Source organism: Excalfactoria chinensis, chromosome Z, assembly GCF_039878825.1.
Source record: "Excalfactoria chinensis isolate bCotChi1 chromosome Z, bCotChi1.hap2, whole genome shotgun sequence".
Taxonomy (NCBI): Eukaryota; Metazoa; Chordata; class Aves; order Galliformes; family Phasianidae; genus Excalfactoria; species Excalfactoria chinensis.
In genome coordinates, this window is record NC_092857.1 from 8,770,788 (window position 1) to 8,788,513 (window position 17,726).

The 17,726-nt window shown below is 51.5% G+C and overlaps 1 protein-coding gene across 1 annotated transcript; it reads right to left on the reverse strand.

Annotated features, from left to right (window-relative positions):
* Positions 1-3,337: 3,337 nt before the first annotated feature.
* On the reverse strand, positions 3,338-10,938 carry LOC140263899 (uncharacterized). The gene is made up of 10 exons (XM_072359213.1): positions 10,910-10,938; positions 9,811-9,993; positions 7,070-7,312; positions 5,797-6,087; positions 5,616-5,713; positions 5,305-5,497; positions 4,181-4,289; positions 3,749-3,795; positions 3,553-3,624; positions 3,338-3,405 (listed from the first exon to the last, which is right to left on the reverse strand). The coding sequence occupies exons 2-10, from the start codon at positions 9,932-9,934 to the stop codon at positions 3,338-3,340; spliced, it is 1,245 nt and encodes a 414-aa protein (XP_072215314.1). The 5' UTR covers positions 9,935-9,993; positions 10,910-10,938.
* Between the last annotated feature and the right edge of the window lie 6,788 nt (positions 10,939-17,726).

Consider the following 17,726-nt stretch of genomic DNA (forward strand, 5'->3'; position numbering starts at 1 on the left):
AACAGGTCCCTGCTTCTGGCACAGAAAACAATTGCCCTGTGACTATTTTATCTTCCCATTTTAATTCAGTTGTCTCAAAAAGTGAAACTATCATTCCCAATCCCTCTGCCCCTGTTATTCTTATGGTGTTCCCAGTTAAATGAAGTCCCAGTATTTTAGAAGCTAAAGATGACCAAGAATTGATCAAACTGTTCTGCTAATCCAGTAAGATCTTTCATTAAAGATTTCATTTCCCTTTTTAAATTTCTCACCTCTCCACTAGTAAGAAGGGAGTTTACATGTTGTATGTCTTCTGATTAACACTGAACTTCACTAAGAGGATACATGGAAGTATTACTGGGGCTAATGGAGTTAGATTTAGGAAAAGGAGAATTTATAATGTCCCTTTTGTGTTGTTTCAGTTCTTTCTCAAGCTGGCAGAACTTTTTCTTTTCAGCATCAGCACTAATCACAGAGCTTGGTTGAGGTGGGCTGTTCAGGGGCTGATCCAGGCCCTGCCCTGTCAACTGGCCAGGATGGTAAGGGGGGGAGGGGGGGAGAGGTGTTCTGTTTCCATAGAAGAAAGTGACTGAGTTTAATCCCAGAGTACAGGGAGTAAACAGCTTCAAGGATCCCATCTGGGGTTTCTCTGCTCTTCCCTGTCTACAGAATTCTGTCTCGCCATGATTGACTGCTGTATTCCCTACATCCAACAAGCAGTATACGTGGACTCATCCTCCAAACAAAACAAAACACAATAATAACTAGTTTTACTTATTCCCCATTTCTCTCAGCATCCCATGGTTGTGCTACTGCACAAACTGCTCTTCTGCAGCGTCGCACACATCAATTCTCAGTTCAAGAGAACGAGGTGTACCATCAAGCAACCCTTCTGCAAGATACTCACATACAATGTAAGAGTCCCAGACCTCGACCTCCAAGGCAGTACTTAATCACACGATTACACTTCCACAGCTACATTACACTTCCAAAGCTATGTTACACTTCCATACCTATGTTATGCTTCCATACAATGTCTGTTACCAACCCATTTTGGGTGTGTTCTGTACCTTTATGATGATAAGAGGCCTTACCTAATGCCTGTGCCTATTTTACCTAGGTCAGAATGCCCCAGTCTCAACTTTACTCTGTTCAGCAGTGAAAGGCAACTTATCCTGTTACATACAGAAATACTGGCAATTTCCACTACAAAAACACAATCTATCTCTCACACTTCCAGGTCAGGATATAATAAGTCTCTATTGGTTGTCTGGACAGAACAGGCAGAGTGGCGAGGGCAAGAGGGTGGACAGAAGATGGGAACAGTTTATTTGGCAGGAGCACAAAGCAATGCTCAGTTTCATCAGTCTCACTCATTCTCCTTTCTCAATCATCATCTGCCACACTGTTGTAAGCAACCTCTTTCCCTCCCTGCCCAATATGTGTCAGGAGGGGCTGCACCTCAACATGCTGGGATCACCAGCAAGGTAGGGGAAGATCGTTTCTCAGACAGGCATTCTCAAAGGTCCCTCATAGCCCGTGGCCAATTTCAGTACACTTACATAGTCAGACGATGCAATATAAATACAATAATTGCTCTCTGTAGCTCCATTAAGGGAGGTTGTAGTCAGCTGGGGGTCAGCCTCTTTTCTCGTGTAACTCATGGCAGGACCAGAGGGAATGGCCTCCAGTTGTGCCAGGGGAGATTCAAGTTGGACATTAGGAAATACTGCTTTTCCCAAAGAGTGGTCGGGCACTGGAATGGGCTGCCTGGGGGGGTGGTGGAGTCACTGACCCTGGAGGTGTTCAAGGAGAGTTTAGATACTGTTTTGAAGAGCATGGCTTAGTGGGAACTACTGATGGTAGAGGGACAGTTGGACTGCATGATCTTGTAGGTGTTTTCCAAGCTCGGTGATTCCGTGATTCTATGAAACTGAGCATTGCTTTGTGCTTCTGCCACCTCCTGTGTTCCCATCCTCTTTCCACTCCCTCGCCCTCGCCACTCTGCGTGCTCTGTCCTGACAACCAATAAAGACTTTTTATATCCTGATCTGGAAGGGACCCATAAAGATCGTTGAGTCCAGCTCCTGATCTCCTCTTTTCTCTTATGGAGTCACTCTCCCTCTGGGAGCTGAGCTAACTGGGTAAGGTGGTGGACCAAGAACGCTCCTTGCTCCTTCACAGCCCTCTTATCTCAGTAGCTAATGGTCTCCCCTGTGCTACAGAGGTGACATGAATGTGTGCACCAAGCTTTGTCCTGTGAGGTTCTGTTGAGCAGCAGGCTTGTGTAGTGTGAGGTGTGAGTATGGAGTTTATGGCCCACTCTAAGGAGAAGGTGGATAAATCCTCACCACAGCCTGAGATCCCAGGTGGGCCCTGGTGCTTTCTGGAGGAAGAGGAATGCTGCAGCTGCTGAAGGGCGTGACAGTAGCTGTGAGTTTCCCACAGTGCTCAGCTGGAACTGGAGGGCAGGGTGGTTTGTTCACATGAGGACAAATGATGTTCCTTGCTGAGGGGAGGAGGCAACTGGGAATGGGGATGAGGGGGGGTGTAGGATGTGCTGTGTGTTGAGAGTGTCCACTTAATGGCCATGGACTGCGTGAGACCTTGAGTGACTGCTTGCAGCTCCCCACTCCTTCCTCCTGAGTCCTGCCAGCTGCCCTAGACAGCTACACCCTGGGTTGCATCAAGTGTGACCAGCAGCACAAGGGAGGTGGTTCTACCCTGTACTCCACTCCTGTGAGATCACACCTGTGGTGTTTGGTGGCATTCTCACGAGGGAAGGAGGAACAACACCCCATCATGGTGCAGGGGGCACAGGGCTTCTTGGGGTGCTTCCTCAGAACTGCTGGGATTGCACAAGCCTCAACCATGAGGAGAAGGACAGACAAAGCTTTCACACACATAGCAGGAAGGAACCATAACCACATGGATGCAGTAAGGAGCAGGTAACACTCTGAAAACCAAAACAGTTTATTGGCTCTTCAGACACAGCAGCACAGCTGTGAGGGCAGTGCACGTGGGCTGAACTCCAGCTGAGTTCTGGGGCTCAATGGGTACAAGTGCAGAAGGTGGAGAGGGGCTGGGAAGCCCTGCGTCAAGACTGGGCAGTGCCAGGTGCTGGAGGACACTTAACCAGCACAAACATCTCATGGCAGGGCTTGGGCTGCTCCTGCTCTGTAGCCCAGCATGCAGGAACTTACTGAAAACATGGGTGGGAGCAATAACACAGCACAAGATACACGCAGTTCTGCTTCCAGCTGTGCAGGACCAAGACTCAAGAAGAGGCAATGAGAAGCGCTATCACCACTGATCCAGGTATCTTGATCCCCATCTTCTCCACTTCCACACTGCTCGGTCAGTCTCCTGAGGACTCCAGGATGGGCAGATGTGAGGATGCTGGCTCTCTGTCCTGACCACCTGTACCTGCAGACACCAACAGCACCCCGCTAGGGGCTGCTGCAAGCCCTGGGCAGTGCAGGGAGCTCTGGCAGCTCTGGCACAATCTGGGGCACCGGGCAATCCCTGCCCCTGGTGTCTCAGGGAACACAGGCACAGCATCCCACCTCCTACCTGCCTCTTCTTCTGACAGAGATTTCCCCTTGATCATACTGTAAATGTCTGAGTTTTCATACGGCTGCAGCTCTGCAGGGACAGAAAGAGCACAAGGGTATGTGGAAGGAGCGGGGCAGACTCAAACAGCAGCTCGAGCACTGACCTTCTCTCCCCCCACCCCAGCCCCGTAGCTGACCCTGTGCTGGAGCCCTACCTATGTAATGGTCCTCCTCGGCTTTGATGGGCACCGCCTTCCTTCTCCTGGGAAGACAAAGTGATGGTCTGAATTTGGGAGCAGGCTGACATGGCCCAGGGCCCTGCTGAACCCGGGGCAGTGGCAGAAGAGCTCTGCACACTCTGAGCCCAGGCCTCTCCACCACTGCCAGCACCCCAAGGCACAGCAGTGCTGGCAGCAGTGACCACAGGGAATGGGGTCTCCCAGCACACACAGTCCCTGCCCCAGCCCCAAGGATGATGCTCCGTTAGCAGCCCTACAGCTGAGCCACGGTGGCATCATCCAGCCAGCAGCATCCCTGCTGCCTGAAAAAGGGTGGGAGCAGAGCAGGAAGCCCACTGTCACCAGCCAGCCCAGTAGCACAGCGTGGTCTAAGGCAGCACAGCAGCTCCAAGTCCCAAGACCACTCGCCTGGACAGCACGAACCACACGATGACCGCAGAGAGAGTGACCATCACTGAGAGCACAACCACCACTGTGACCGCTGTCCGTGGCCAGGAGCCCAGATACTGCCCTGAAACTAACACACAGCCAGCAGTGGGTGTCACAGCCTGGGGTCAATGCCCAGGCCTTGGCATCAAGTGTGTGCATGCATGCAGGTGTGTGTGCGTCCAGGATCCGCAGCTCTGCAAGGACAGGCAGCAAGTCACAACCATGTGCTTCATGTCTTCAGCTCTAATGGGCAGAGAAGAGGCAGGGAGGCTTTGGGTTATGGGTAAGAGTCCCATTCCCATAAACTGCACAATGCAGTCTAGCAAAAGAGTTTACAGCCCCAAAGACTGCAGCCACGCTCCTGCTCAACATGAGCCAGCAGCATGTGCTTGCCATCTAGAAAGCCAACCATATCCTGGGTTGCATCAAAAGAAGCGTGACCAGAAGGTCAAGGGTCATGATTCTGCCCCTTTACTCTGCTCCCACAGCTGAAGCACTGCATCCAGTTCTGGAGCCCCAGCACAAGAAGGAGCAGGTCCAGTGGAGAGCCACGAAGATGATCAGATGGCTGGAGCACTGCCGCTACCAGACAGGCTGAGAGAGCTGGGACTGCACAGGCTGGAGAAGGCTTCAGGGGGCCGTGTAGCAGCTTTCCAATACTTGAAGGGACCTACAGGAAAGCTGGGGAGGGACTTTTTTAAGGGCATGTAGTGACAGGATGGGGAGAAATGGTTTTAAACTAGAAGAGAGTAGACTAAATTTTTTTTCTAATATCCTGTCTAAATGTCTTTACTGTGAGGTTGCTGAGACACTGGAACAGGTTGCCCAGTGAGGTTGTGGATGCCCCTTCTCTGGAAGTACTCAAGCCCAGGCTGGATGGGGCTGTGAGCAAGTTGGTGTACGGGGAGGTGTCCCTGCCTATAGCAAGGGTTTGGAACTATTTGATCTTAAAGGTACGTTCCCACTCAAACCTTTCTATGGTTCTATGATTCCTTGCACAGTCATAGAGGGACAGAATGGGTGCACAGCAGTTCAGGACCTGCTCACACCACATGCTTTCCCCATCACACCACCAGATAGAAACATGGCACAGAAGCCATTACCTGAGATGTAGGCTTGGAACTCCAGGCTGGATGCATCCCCAGCACCAGCTGCTGTCAGGCCCTGGACAGTCACTGTGTATTTGCTTCCTGGGCTCTGGGGAGGCGGCGTGTACTGGGTGACAGAGTGGTTCACCGTTACCTGCTGGAAGTTCAGGAAGGTGCCATCATGCGCTCTCCTGGCTGTGAAGTTCAGCTAGAGGGAGGAGAGGTGCTGAGGGGAGCAGCACCCATCTCCTGCTCAAGCCCAGGGCAGCTCTGCATAGAGCAGCTGCTGCTCTGCTGCCTGGGTACAGAAGGCTTTGCTCCGGTACCTGGTACCCAACAATCTCTCCTCGGCAGGAGGGCAGTGCCTTCCACCTGAGAGTCCCCGTGCTGGCATCCAGCTGCAGCTGCTCTGGCTTCTGTGGCACTGGAAGCACAGGAAGATGGAGTTACAAGTGGGGATTTTGGGGTGAAGAGCAAACTTTACATTACAAACAGGAGGGCAGTTACCCATTGCCTTTGTCCTAAGGTGCTGTGTGAACAGGATTGTGCTGGGTGGCACTGAGATAGTGATGCTGTAAATAGTGAAGGGCTGCAGAGGAGGACAGGCGAATGTTCCCTTCTGACCACGTAGTATCTCCTGTTCCATTACATTCTCAGCCTTACAGGGAGGAGTGGAAGGCCCTGCCAGCTGGCACGTGGCCTGCATGTGCTGACAGGCATCACGGATGTTGCAGGTCCAGTTCAGTTTGATGCTGGTGCTGGAAACCTCCAGGGTCCCAGCAACCACCTGGAAGACCTCTGTGAAGGAAGCATTGCAGGGGAGTCAGTTTCTTCCTATCCCCTCCCAGCCTGCAGCAGATCTCTATTAGTCCCACTTTTGCTGTCAAGTCCCCAGGACTGTGTGCCCAGTGCCATCCTGACTTCTTCCACACAATACTTGGACACTGACTGCACATTTCTTGTACCCTGGACCACTCTCAGGGCACAGTGCTGCAGTGATTCAGGCCTAGGGATTGGAATGACAAAAACTGATGGGCAAGTTTGTGGTCCTTCTGCTGTCAACACCATGGAGCTATTAACAGATCTAGTATCTGCTAGGAGGACAGACACAGCCCTGGGCTGCATTAGCAGCTCTTTTCTCTGCAGTGCCCACCCATGGCATTCCCTGACCACCCAGAACCCAGGGCACTAAGGCTACACACTGCATCTGGCACCATTCTCCCTGCTGGGGTGAGCAGACTGAGCATGGCAGCTTCACTCACCCACACAGGTCATGTTCCCTTCTATAGGCTGCCAGTGTCCTCTGCTGTTCTTCTCATGCCAGACGCTCTGAGAAGCTGTGGAGCCTTGTCTAGGGTTTTGTTTCATGCAGGAAACCTCTGTGTGGGACAACCAGTACCCTACTGGGCATGTCAAAATCACTGTCTCGTTGAGGTCATAAGACCCCTTGTCTGGGACAAAGAGAATCCTGGGGTCCCACTGGGGCTTTTGACATTTCCCTGCACCAATCAGACAGAAAAGTGTTAGCAGAACAGAGGCAGTCTGTGCAGGACAGGACAGGGGAGAGGGAGGATGTTCCCTGCCCTGGTATACAGTGGTGAGCGATGGAGCTACTAGGCATGATATGGATCAGCCTTCCTACAGCACAGCCCTTTGGCAGCACCTCCCTCCTCCCCAGCACACAGAGAGCCTGAAGCCCCTCGTGCTTACACAGTCTGCCCCTTCCTGGGCAGGAAGGGTAGCACGGGGATCCCAGGACAGCTCCTGGTGCCTCCCTTACCCATACACTCCACTCTGGTCCGAATAAGGGTCCAGACATCGCTGCTGTCCCTTCCCAGCCATAATTCCCAATTTACAGGTTTCCCGCGTTTGATGGTCTGCTCTTCTCTTGAACATCTGACACGGGTGTAGGATGGCTGTAAGCCCTTGGAGCAGCTCAGGGTCACTTCTTCATTCTTCCTGTACTTCTCCAGATCTGGTGCCAGACGGAGTTCTGGATCCCACTGGGGCCTTTGGCACGTTTCTGGCAGAGGTGAAAGGGGTTTCAGTTAGGGTGGGAGGTGGTGAGGTGGGGCAGTGAGCTGCCCATGGGCACGGTAACCCAGAAACTGGAAGAAGCAGGGACACATCCCTCCAGTGCTTCCAGTGACAGCCATGTCCACCAGCAAGTGACAGGGGCAGAGCCATGCTGCTCCTCGGGCTCCTGGCATAACCCTGCTCAGCTGCTCCAGAGGGAGAGGCAACATCCACGTGTGCCTACGTAACGGGGCCAGCAGAAATGCAGGAGACCTCCATCGTGCCCACCCTTCCCTCACTCACAAAGGTCCTCACTCACCCACACATCTCACGTATCCCGGTGCCAACTGCCATAATCCTGTGCTGTTCTTCATCAACCAGCTGCTCTGAGGAACTGGGAGGCCTTGGCGTGGGCTTGGTTTCACACAAATGATCTCCATGGCAGAAGGCCAGTACCCATCAGGGCATGTCAACATCAAACTTGTATTGACATCATAGAATTCCTGGTCTGGGACAAAATGAATCCTGGGACCCAATCGTGGCTTCTGACATTTCCCTGCACCAAAACACAGAAGAGAGGCTGCCCAAGCAGGGGACAGGGATTGTGTTCCCTGCCCTGGTACACAGTGGTGAGGGATGGAGTTTCATGGTCGTGATGTGGATCAACCTTCCTACACCACAGCCCTTCAGCAGCACCTCCCAATTCCTCTGCACATGCAGAGCCTGAATCTACTCCTGCTCACACAGCCTGCCTTCTCCTGGGCAGGAAGGACAGCACAGGGCTCATGTAAACTGGGAGTCCTTATCCCACTGGGATTTGGTGCACACTCCTTTTGGGGACAAAGAGTGACGGTCCTACTCCAGGTGAGGAGCTTCTCTGGTAATGGAGTACAAGGGGGAGAATTTTGTGCCACCTCTTCTCTGAACCCATGAAAGCATTGTGTTGGGACACTAGCAGAGTGGAGGCAGATAGTGGAGGCACACTAGGAACAGGCTTATGGCGTGTCTGCAGCTCCAAGGATATCACCTCAGCAGGTCCATGTCCTGTGGGTGTTCGGAGCCTCTGTTTGCCCAGAGATCCCCTAGAGAATGGGCAAGAGACAAGAGTCTGGCTGGAGCCTGTGAATCAGCATCAGGAGACAGGCTAGAAAGGGTGACACCGTGGTGATCACCGTCCCCTCCCAGACATTTCCAGGTTGTCTGAGTCCCAGAAGTGTTGAAAAGATGAACAAAACTGGTGTACTGGACAGGAAGGTTGAGGCTGAGGGCTTATTTAGCTTGCAGGAGGGGAAGCTTAGAGCAAGATGAGCAGCAAACAAGAGGAAGCAGCACCCTTACACAGATTCCCATTCACCTCTGCAGACTTGCAGGCATTCCCTATCAGGTTGCATTTCATAGAATCAGAGATTATCTGTGGGAGCTGGAGGGGTCATCTCAGCCTCATTGGATGCTGACTGGCTGATAAAGAGGCTCTGGAAAGGAGACAGGAGCTCTGAATAAATAAACAGGAGTGTTTTGCGCCTGGGCATAAGATGAACTCTGCTGATTATGAAGACTTGTCATGGAACTTGCTTGCTTTCTAGCCAATGAACTGTTAGTGGAAATGGACTGAATACATGTGTTAGAGTATAAAAGGCTTGCTTAGGATAAGTGGGGATACACACAAGATGATGCAGATACGCACCATGATGATCATCATCACAGCAATTAATAAATCTTCCTGACATGAGAACCCTCTGTTGTCATGCTAACTCACGACAGTATCCTAAGCCTGAAGGGACCAATAGGATCATCCAGTTCAAGTCAGTGACAGTAGTCACTGTCTTGACCCCCAGCTTAGGGCCATGCCCACTTCCCTGTGGAGCCTGCTTCATGTCCACAGTCCTCTAGTTCAGCACCTCTTCCCTTCTCTTGCAGTGGTTTCCATTCCCCCACTGCAGTCTTGTGTCCTGCAATGCACTGCAAAGGACAGTGAACACAAACCTATTCTTCGGAGCCACATATGCTGCCCAGATAGGAAACTTGGTCCCTCTGCCCATCACTAAAAAGGCAGCGCTTCCTTCCAGACACCAGAGATGGGCAACATGACTCACAACCCACAGAACAACTTGGCAAGCCACTTCTGCTCCCATTTCTCTACAGAGATAACAGCTCACACATCAGGCTTCCAAGCCCTGATGCAATGAGCAGCTACTCCAGGGCACTACAAAGGCCAAAGCACACCATCTCTATACAAAGAGCCAGAGAACTGGGAGGCGTCCCCATCCTTCATGCTGTGCCAAGACATTCCCTGCACACTAAGGCTTGCCTCCATCCCCTAATGTAGATCCAATTTGACACAACCCAATAATACCTGAGTGCCTCGGGACTGGTGGACACCATTTTCAGCCTCCTCCAACACATGGCCATCAGCCAAAAGAGGGAAAGATGCAGAGCCAGCTTGCAGGGAGAGGAGCAGGAAAAGCTGCTTTTGAATAGAGAGAGGAGCAACCAGCACTTACTTACCTTCTTCCCTTTCTCCTGTCTCGGTTTCTCCTGAAGCTGCTCCTGCTCCTGCAGGCTCTCTCTGTTTCCCCAGATGAGGGAGGAGGACCAGCAGGAAGGCCAGCACCAGTCCTCGTCGGGCCATGCTACTGCCAAGACCACAGCCTATGCCCCACTCAGCGCTGCTGGGGAAAGGTGTCTGCACTGCAGGGAGAGGCGCAAACACAGAAATGAAACAACAGCTGAGGGAAATCACACATGGAGTGAGGAGCTTCCTCTTTGGGCAGCCAGCACCCACAGAGCTCCTTCTTGCCCACATACACTGAGACACCTTCAAAGACACCTCAGGGCCACTCCACTGCCTCAGGGAAAACATGAGGGGCCAAAAACTGCCTGGGGTGGGAACAGAGGAGAAAAGGGGGAAACTGCAGGCAGGAGGTGCTGCAGCATCCAGACAGGTTCTTGCCTGCAGCTGATGGGAAGGGAAGGGGAAGGAGCCACAGAGCCCAACAGGATGGACCCACATCACCTCCCTCCTAATCCCCACCTCTGTCCCCAGCCTCATCCTCATCCCCATCCTCAATCCCATTCCCATCCCCTGTCTTCATCTTCAGTCCCATTCCCACTCCCCTGCACTGCTTGAGGGGATGTGTTTCTTTGATAACATTTTTTTTTCCCTCACTCTCCACATCTATTTGTGCAGACAGTAGGTTAATTTTCCCAGAATTTCCCCAGTTTTGCCTGGAGCATTGTTCTGTCGGTGTCTTTATAGAATCATAAAAACATTTAGGTTAGAAAAGACCTGTAAGATCATGAAGTCCAGCAGCCAGGACTTCTCTTTTCCAGTAAGATCATGAAGTCCAGCAGCCAGGGTTCTCTTTTCATGAGGAGCTTTGGGACAAAACTGGCACAAAACTCCAGGAGGCTTCTATTACTAAAGACAGAACGACTGATAACCTTTATATCCATTTGGCACCAAAGAATGGATGGGCTTAAACAAATTAGACCAGGAAGAATTCCTTCCGACTGTTCTCTACTGCCCTCTCTCCCACCCCCGCCGCTGCCCCTCGGTGCTGAAAACAGCCCCTGCCCCGACTCGATCCGCGGCTCCGACCCCCACCTCCAGGCTGGGGAGAAGATAAATCACGACCTTCCCCTCGCCCCCCTCCCTCCCGCTCCTGCCCTCCTCTCCGCCCCGACGCTGGCCGTGCTGCTGCCGCCTTCCGTCCCGCCCACGTTGCTCGCCGTGATGCTGCCGCCCTTCCCCGCATCGATGTCCTCTGCTGCTGCGTCTCTTGGTTAAAGATAAGGACAGACCGGAACCAGAGGAACTTTTTGATCCTGGTTGAGTAGATTCTTAAAACGAACCGATCATTTTCCCTCATGATGATCATTTGAAGGATGCAGGAAAGGTTTTTCCACAGCGTACCGCGGTGCTTTTCAGCCGTGCAGAAAAGATACAATATTACAGGGTGATGCTGATATACTGCAAGCCTTTCCCGTGTTGTATCATTCAAATCATCCCCCACAGTGGGAATTCAAGGAGCTAAGGAAGTCAGTGAGAGATTATGAATTCAGTCTGCCTTTACATGCACTTTACATACAATCTTTTGGTTGCAGTGGGTGATAGTTATGTTCTGACCCCTCATGGCTGGAAAATCTTGTTAGGAACAGTCCTGTCTCCCGTGCAATACACTGTGTTGTGACTGAATACTGAGACCAGGCTACCATCCAGGCTATGAATAATTTGACTAACTTAAATCAAATTGGCATGGAGGAACTCATTGGGGGGAGGGGAGGTTGGTCTGGGCAACACCTCAGGCCCAGGCACAGATGGACTTGAAGGAGGTAAGACTTCGGTGTTGCATGTTGCATGCTATCCATCGGATACCTGATACTAATTTGTCTAATGCCTCATGTACATCAGTTAAGCTGGAGGCTGTCGAGCCCTACATTAAATTCCTTGACCATTTACAAAATACACTAGAGACACAAGTAGACAATCAGGCCGTCCGGGATGATTTGCTTAAGCAATTAGCAGTAGAAAATGCAAATGCGGACTGTCAAAAGGTTTTACAGTCCTTAAAGAATGCAGATCCATCCATTACTGATGTGATTAAAGCCTGTCACGATGTAGGCATAGAAAGTCAGCAGTGCAGGAGTGGATTTGGCCATGCTTAGTAAACAGACAAATTATTAGGCCTAGTGGGATACTGGAGCTGAGAAACAAGGACACCTCTAGAAAAAGAAAGAATGGCTTACGGCCTGGGTTGGATGAGCGGTTGAAGAGTGTGGAATGCTCTGTAGACAGGTAGGGGTGAATGGGAAAGCTAGGAAAAGAAAACTAGTGAAGGTATGTAAGTGATGTGAGAACTTGTAATAAACCATTCGGATTGGTCACATCTGAGTCCGTGCATCAGACGCAGCAGTGTACCACTTCTGCTATGAAGTCTTCCTGCTCACTGCCTTGACCAAGTCCGGCTGCCGCAGCACTTTTATTGAGCCACAACTGTGTACCTTCCAGATCTGCTGAGCTCTTAGACCCACCACATGCAGTTTGTCTGCCTTCTCCATCAAACATTACCTTCTACCCTGCTCTGTCCCACATTTCCTCCATGGTTTATAGGATGTGAAGCACTTCAAGATGGACAGTGCATACAATACTGGGGTAAGAGAATCTTTCTGAAGCTGGATGGAGAAGATTATTCTTGCCTACTTCAAGCAGGGCCTTTTGGTATGTTAGGAAATTTTTCTTTTTTCTTTTTTTTCCCAATTTGTTTTCTCAGTGTATAACAGACAATAGGAAAAAAAAAGCTGAAATGCTGCACTAAAGGCCACAGCACTCAATCGCATGCCTGGCTCCTACACAGCATAGCATTGCAGCTGCTGGTTCAACAGATGACGCCTCATTTCACTGGGATCCCCAGTGCAGAATCCAAATCAGTGAAGGTTTCCAAGAAGCTGTCAAGTCAGCAGATCACGAATCCTTGCTCAGTATGGCACGACTTATGGAGTTCCATCTCCATCAGAACACCCACTGGGCCTTCACAAGCCTGTGATGTCTGGGCTGTTTGTGATCTACATAGACTGTTTTAGCCCTTAGAGCAGGACTGCCTCATGAAGTCATCTCAACACGTTGTAGATGCTTTCTAATATTGATTTCCTGTGTAGCATACAGAGAATGCATGTTTTTGCCAACAATAAATCTACCCAGCCACACAGTCCCACCTCAAGGCTGCAGGTTTGGCCATCTTAAGTATCATAAGTATGACTGATGAGCTGTTTCCTGACGGTTCCATCAGTGATCACACAATCATCAATGAACTAAATGCACTCAGATCTTTGGGCTGAAAATAGGGAAACCCAAAACACCTGCAATTACAAGCACACTTATTTCTGATAGGGAAGAGCATTGAGGGCATGGTGTGACACTGTGACCTGGACTCCTGTCCTGGAGTCCGGATGCTCTGCTGGTGGGCAGAGACTGAAAATGCCTGCAGAATCCCAAGAGGTCTCCATCATCCAACCCACCAATCACCTTGCAGTGTCACCAGCAGAACAAGGACAGCACTATGCCAGCCTGTGTCGCAGGGGAGCTGACAACAGGGAGTCATGACTTCTTTCAAATGTATGGAGCTGTGAGCATAGGAGCTCACCAAGCTGATGGCAGACCCCAGATGTCCCAGCCTCCTGCAGAGTGGTGGCAGAAGGAAGATGCCCCAATAACACAGAAGCACAGCAGGATCCCTGCAGGGTGGTCACCACAGGCTGTCACAGACTGCATTAGTGTGTTTTGCAGCCTGGACAGGGACTCTCTCTTGTAGCACTGGCCACCCAAGTCTGTCACCACAGCCCTCAAACGCTTCCCCTTCACTGTAGATTGCTGTCCTCCACTCCCACAAGGTATTTTCAGCACACCAAAATGAACATAAGCAGCATGCAGCTGGGAGCAAGGCAAAGTGAGGCCGGAGGGATGCAGGTTGCTGTGTTTTGGCTTGGAGAAGATATGCTCACAAGTGGGGTTTGCAGCTCAGACCTCCAGGCAGCTCCACACCTGGTCCAGCCCTTCCTGCTGCCCTCCCCAGGGTCGCCTCAGCACATCCCACCTTGTTTCTTGGGCAGGGAACCTGGCAAAGGCCAGTTTCCCTGCCCAAAGTGGGAACTGTGAGATTTTAAGTAATGTTTCAGCTTCCTCCCAGATCCCGCTTCCTGATGGTGCCATTTTCAGGGCACCTCTGCTCCAAGACCAATACTTCTCACTTCTTTCTGTCCCTCATTTTTGCATCCATCTGTCCTCTGGCAGAGGTAGCATATTGCATCTGGAGTCTCGCCGCTGTTGCACAGCAGCTCTCTGTCCTTCGCTCCGCACCTCCTTTGCACAAGACTCTTCAATGCTCCTCCTGAAATGCTCCACCCAGCTCCACCTGCTGGCCCCACGCATCACAGCTCTCTTCCAAAGGCAGCTGACAGTGTGTGAGAGTTCGAGAGCATGGAGTAGTGAATCTCCCTTTCCATACTCATCTCTGAAATAAAGGGCTTGGCATTTCCCTTTTTCAGCTCTCAGCCTGCACAGAGGCCAGAGAAAAGCAAATCCTGAGGAACCGCCTGTGCCACCCAGGGTAGCTGGGAACAGAGAAGTGCCCAAAATATCCTAAGCCCGGAAGGAACCAGATGAATAGGGAAGAAAAAGCCAAGCAGCTGTTTTTCCAGTGAGCTGGTGTCACAGGTTACCTAGATTTACCTGTGCCTGTGACAGGGGCCACCCCTGGAAATGAAGGGAAAGAGAGGAATGGACAAAAACAGTGGCAGCAATCTAAGGAGAAAACTTATTTTACTAAATACGATATTGAAATACAAGATAACACAATATAATTAAGGCTAATAAATCGAACAAGACAGAGAGAGAGAGAGAAAGAAAGTCCCCGAGAACCAGGAGAACGCTGAGAGAGAGACGACAGGGCTGGAGTACTCCAAGAGAGACAGAGCGAGAGAGAGAACGCTCCAGCCTGGGAGCAAGATTATATATATGTCCTCCTCCAGTGATTCGTCTCTGGCCGTGACATCCTCTGGGATAATGTAGTTCTCCTCCAAGAGCTGAGTACTCGGGATGCTGCCATTCCACAGAACTGGAGCATGAACCTTCCACACTTCCACATACCCTCTGTTACACTTTCTTATACCATCAAAACAGTTTGCCACTATTTGTACCCTCAGTTAAAGATTAATACTGCACATGATGTCATGATGTAGAATATTGACAGCAACAGCACAAAACCATGACAGCTGGAGCCAGTGGACTGGCAGAGGGGGGATGGTGGCACAGGTCAGTGTAAGCAGGGCTTCTGCAGGATGCACAGTGCTTTGTCTTGCATGGCCCTGCTCCAGCCATGCTTTGGAGGGGGTGGTGACCTCAGCCTTGCTGCTAGCAGACCTGGAGCTGTCCCAGGATTTTGTACAGGGGCTGCATTCCCAGTTTTCCCTTTCTTCCATGTGAACGTCTGGGGCTGATGGCTTCCTCTAGCTTTCAGGACATACCAGACTTCCAGACACAGTGCTGTGACTTTCCTTCCCACAAAGACTGAGGGGATGGGGAAGGAGAGAGAAAAAAATCCATCTTCTGACAGGTTGGTGATAGCAATGGATGTGGCATGGTACCCAGGGTGCAGCTGTTTTTTGTTGCATAAATTTGTGCATGAAGCTACATGTGCTCCCAGCTTGCGATCAACCCAAGTGGAAGAACCTGAGCAGATCGCAGACCTTTGCAAGGAGAAGGAAGGGGGGGGTGCCACGTTGCCTCTGTCCATGAGGGAGGTCACGTCTCTGGAAAGAATTAGGAGGTATCAGTCACCTGCTGGGGAGCTGGAAAAGGTACTACCTACCAGTCATGGTCTTTCATGAGGGCTCAGGGCACCCACACAGGTAATCCAGAATGTCCCACAGACCAGCACATGCTGTGAATCACGGTGTGACCTGCAACCCAGATGCTGGATGGCAGTGACACACTTGGCTCACCACCAGGTCCTCCTGGCTGTCGTTGCTCCAGGAGACCAGTTCATCCAGCGGTGGAGCAATCAGGACCAGGGCTCAATAGAAAACGGTGACTAGCCAGCCATAGCACAGGTGGATGGAAAGTAGGCCACTGTCATCAAGGTTATTAATGTGTTGTGGTGGAAGGCAGGTGCTGCCTGGAAACGGGTCATTACTATTATTTGTCTCTTCCTTTTCTCTTAGTAAATAGTCTTTATTTTGTGTCTTTTCTGGACAAAAGCTCAGAGCTCCCAGGGCAATGGTTCTCCAACCTGATGTACTGCTTCTTTTCATGTTTCCATCAGACCTGGGATGGGCAGGAAAGCCAAGACAAGATGTTGGTTTGTTTGTGCAGGGTCTCTGGGTGGGCTGTGCAGGTGGGTTTGTGAAGGGTCTGTGGCGGACACTGTGCTGAGCTATACCTGGCCTCTCCATCCTGCAGCTGTGTAGATCAAAGGGCAGTGACAAACCACAGGTGGAGGCTCTTCCCCAAAGCCACCAAGCCTCCCAGCCCTGCTGCCCTGCAGCTGGCCCCTGGGCTCCAGGGCAGCTCTGATGTGGTCCTGCTCTCCCCACTGGCTCTTGGCATCCCAGCTCCTGGCTCATGTCTTCAGAACCACAAGCATTTCAGAGATTCAGTGCTGTGGTGGGGAGTGTTACTAACAGCCCAGTGAAGGGCAGAAGATGGAGCAAAGCTGGCATAGCCTCTTGGGATGAGATGCCAATTACCCATGGCCAAGGAGCAGCTCTGTTGCCTGCATGAAGCATAGAAGGGGAGTATGGCAGGTATTGTTTGATGGGCAGTTCAGGAACAGAGGGAGGAATGCTGTTGGTGGTGGTGCATGAGCCTGAACAGCACAAGGCAGATAGCTCCTGGTGACCGCTCCTGCTGGATCACTTGGTGAGGACATAGCTGGGCTCCTGTATCTACATGTCACTTTGTTGTGGGTCACACACGGGTGGTGTGGGCATGGCCACCCCCACAACTCACTACACTCACAAGGGAGGAGGGACTGCATGCTAATGGGGTCTCAGAAATGTAATGAACATGTATCCAAATTCCTGCTAACTACTGATTATGTACTACTTCAGCCTATATCTGCAGCACACTTTCTCCTAACGGTGTGCAAGTGAGGTAGAGCTATCCTCCTTGCACCAGGGTGTATGCACACCACTCATTAAACATACCTGCTTTATAACTACTTCGTGGTTATGGAGTTTGATTCCGCAAGTCAGTACCAGTATTCAGCGTCAACATGAGGCGATAGGAGAGGAAGAGCAAACACTGCCAGGTGCCATGCTGACACTGCTCCTAGAAAATGAACAGCACAACAAATATTTGCAGGCAGCCCCGCTGATTCGGCCCTGCAGCTGGTGTGCCAGGGTACAGAGCAGCGCCGCGCCTGCACAGCACGCACTGCAGCGGCAACCAGCTGGACGCAGGCTGCTGCAGCTTGCCGAGCGTGCTGGGTGCGGAGCGTGCAAGGCCCTGCGCACGCAAGGGACACGCAGCATGCTGGGAAATGCAGTCCTGCTGCATCACCTGCGCTGCGTGCTGCTGGGCGCAACCCGGCTGTGCACAGACTGCTGGGGCTGACACGTTCTCCCTTGTCCTCTGGGCTCTGAACACTGAGCAGGTTGCCACTGGGTTGTGACAGTCCCTGCTCTTCCTCATCTGGGCTTGAGGGGCTCGATTTGGGTTTGCTCAGCCCAGCCAGGTTGCTGGGCTTGCTGGCACCACAGAGGGCTGAATGCATTGGGGACCTTCGTGGCTGTGCTAGGCAGGAGCAGAATGGTGTGGAAATAGTGCAGCACAGCTACCAGTGCTGATGAGAGAAGGGACTGAAAATCCTGCAGCGGCAATTTCCACAGTCAGGGCTGTCTCCAGGGCTTTCATTTATCCGTTACAG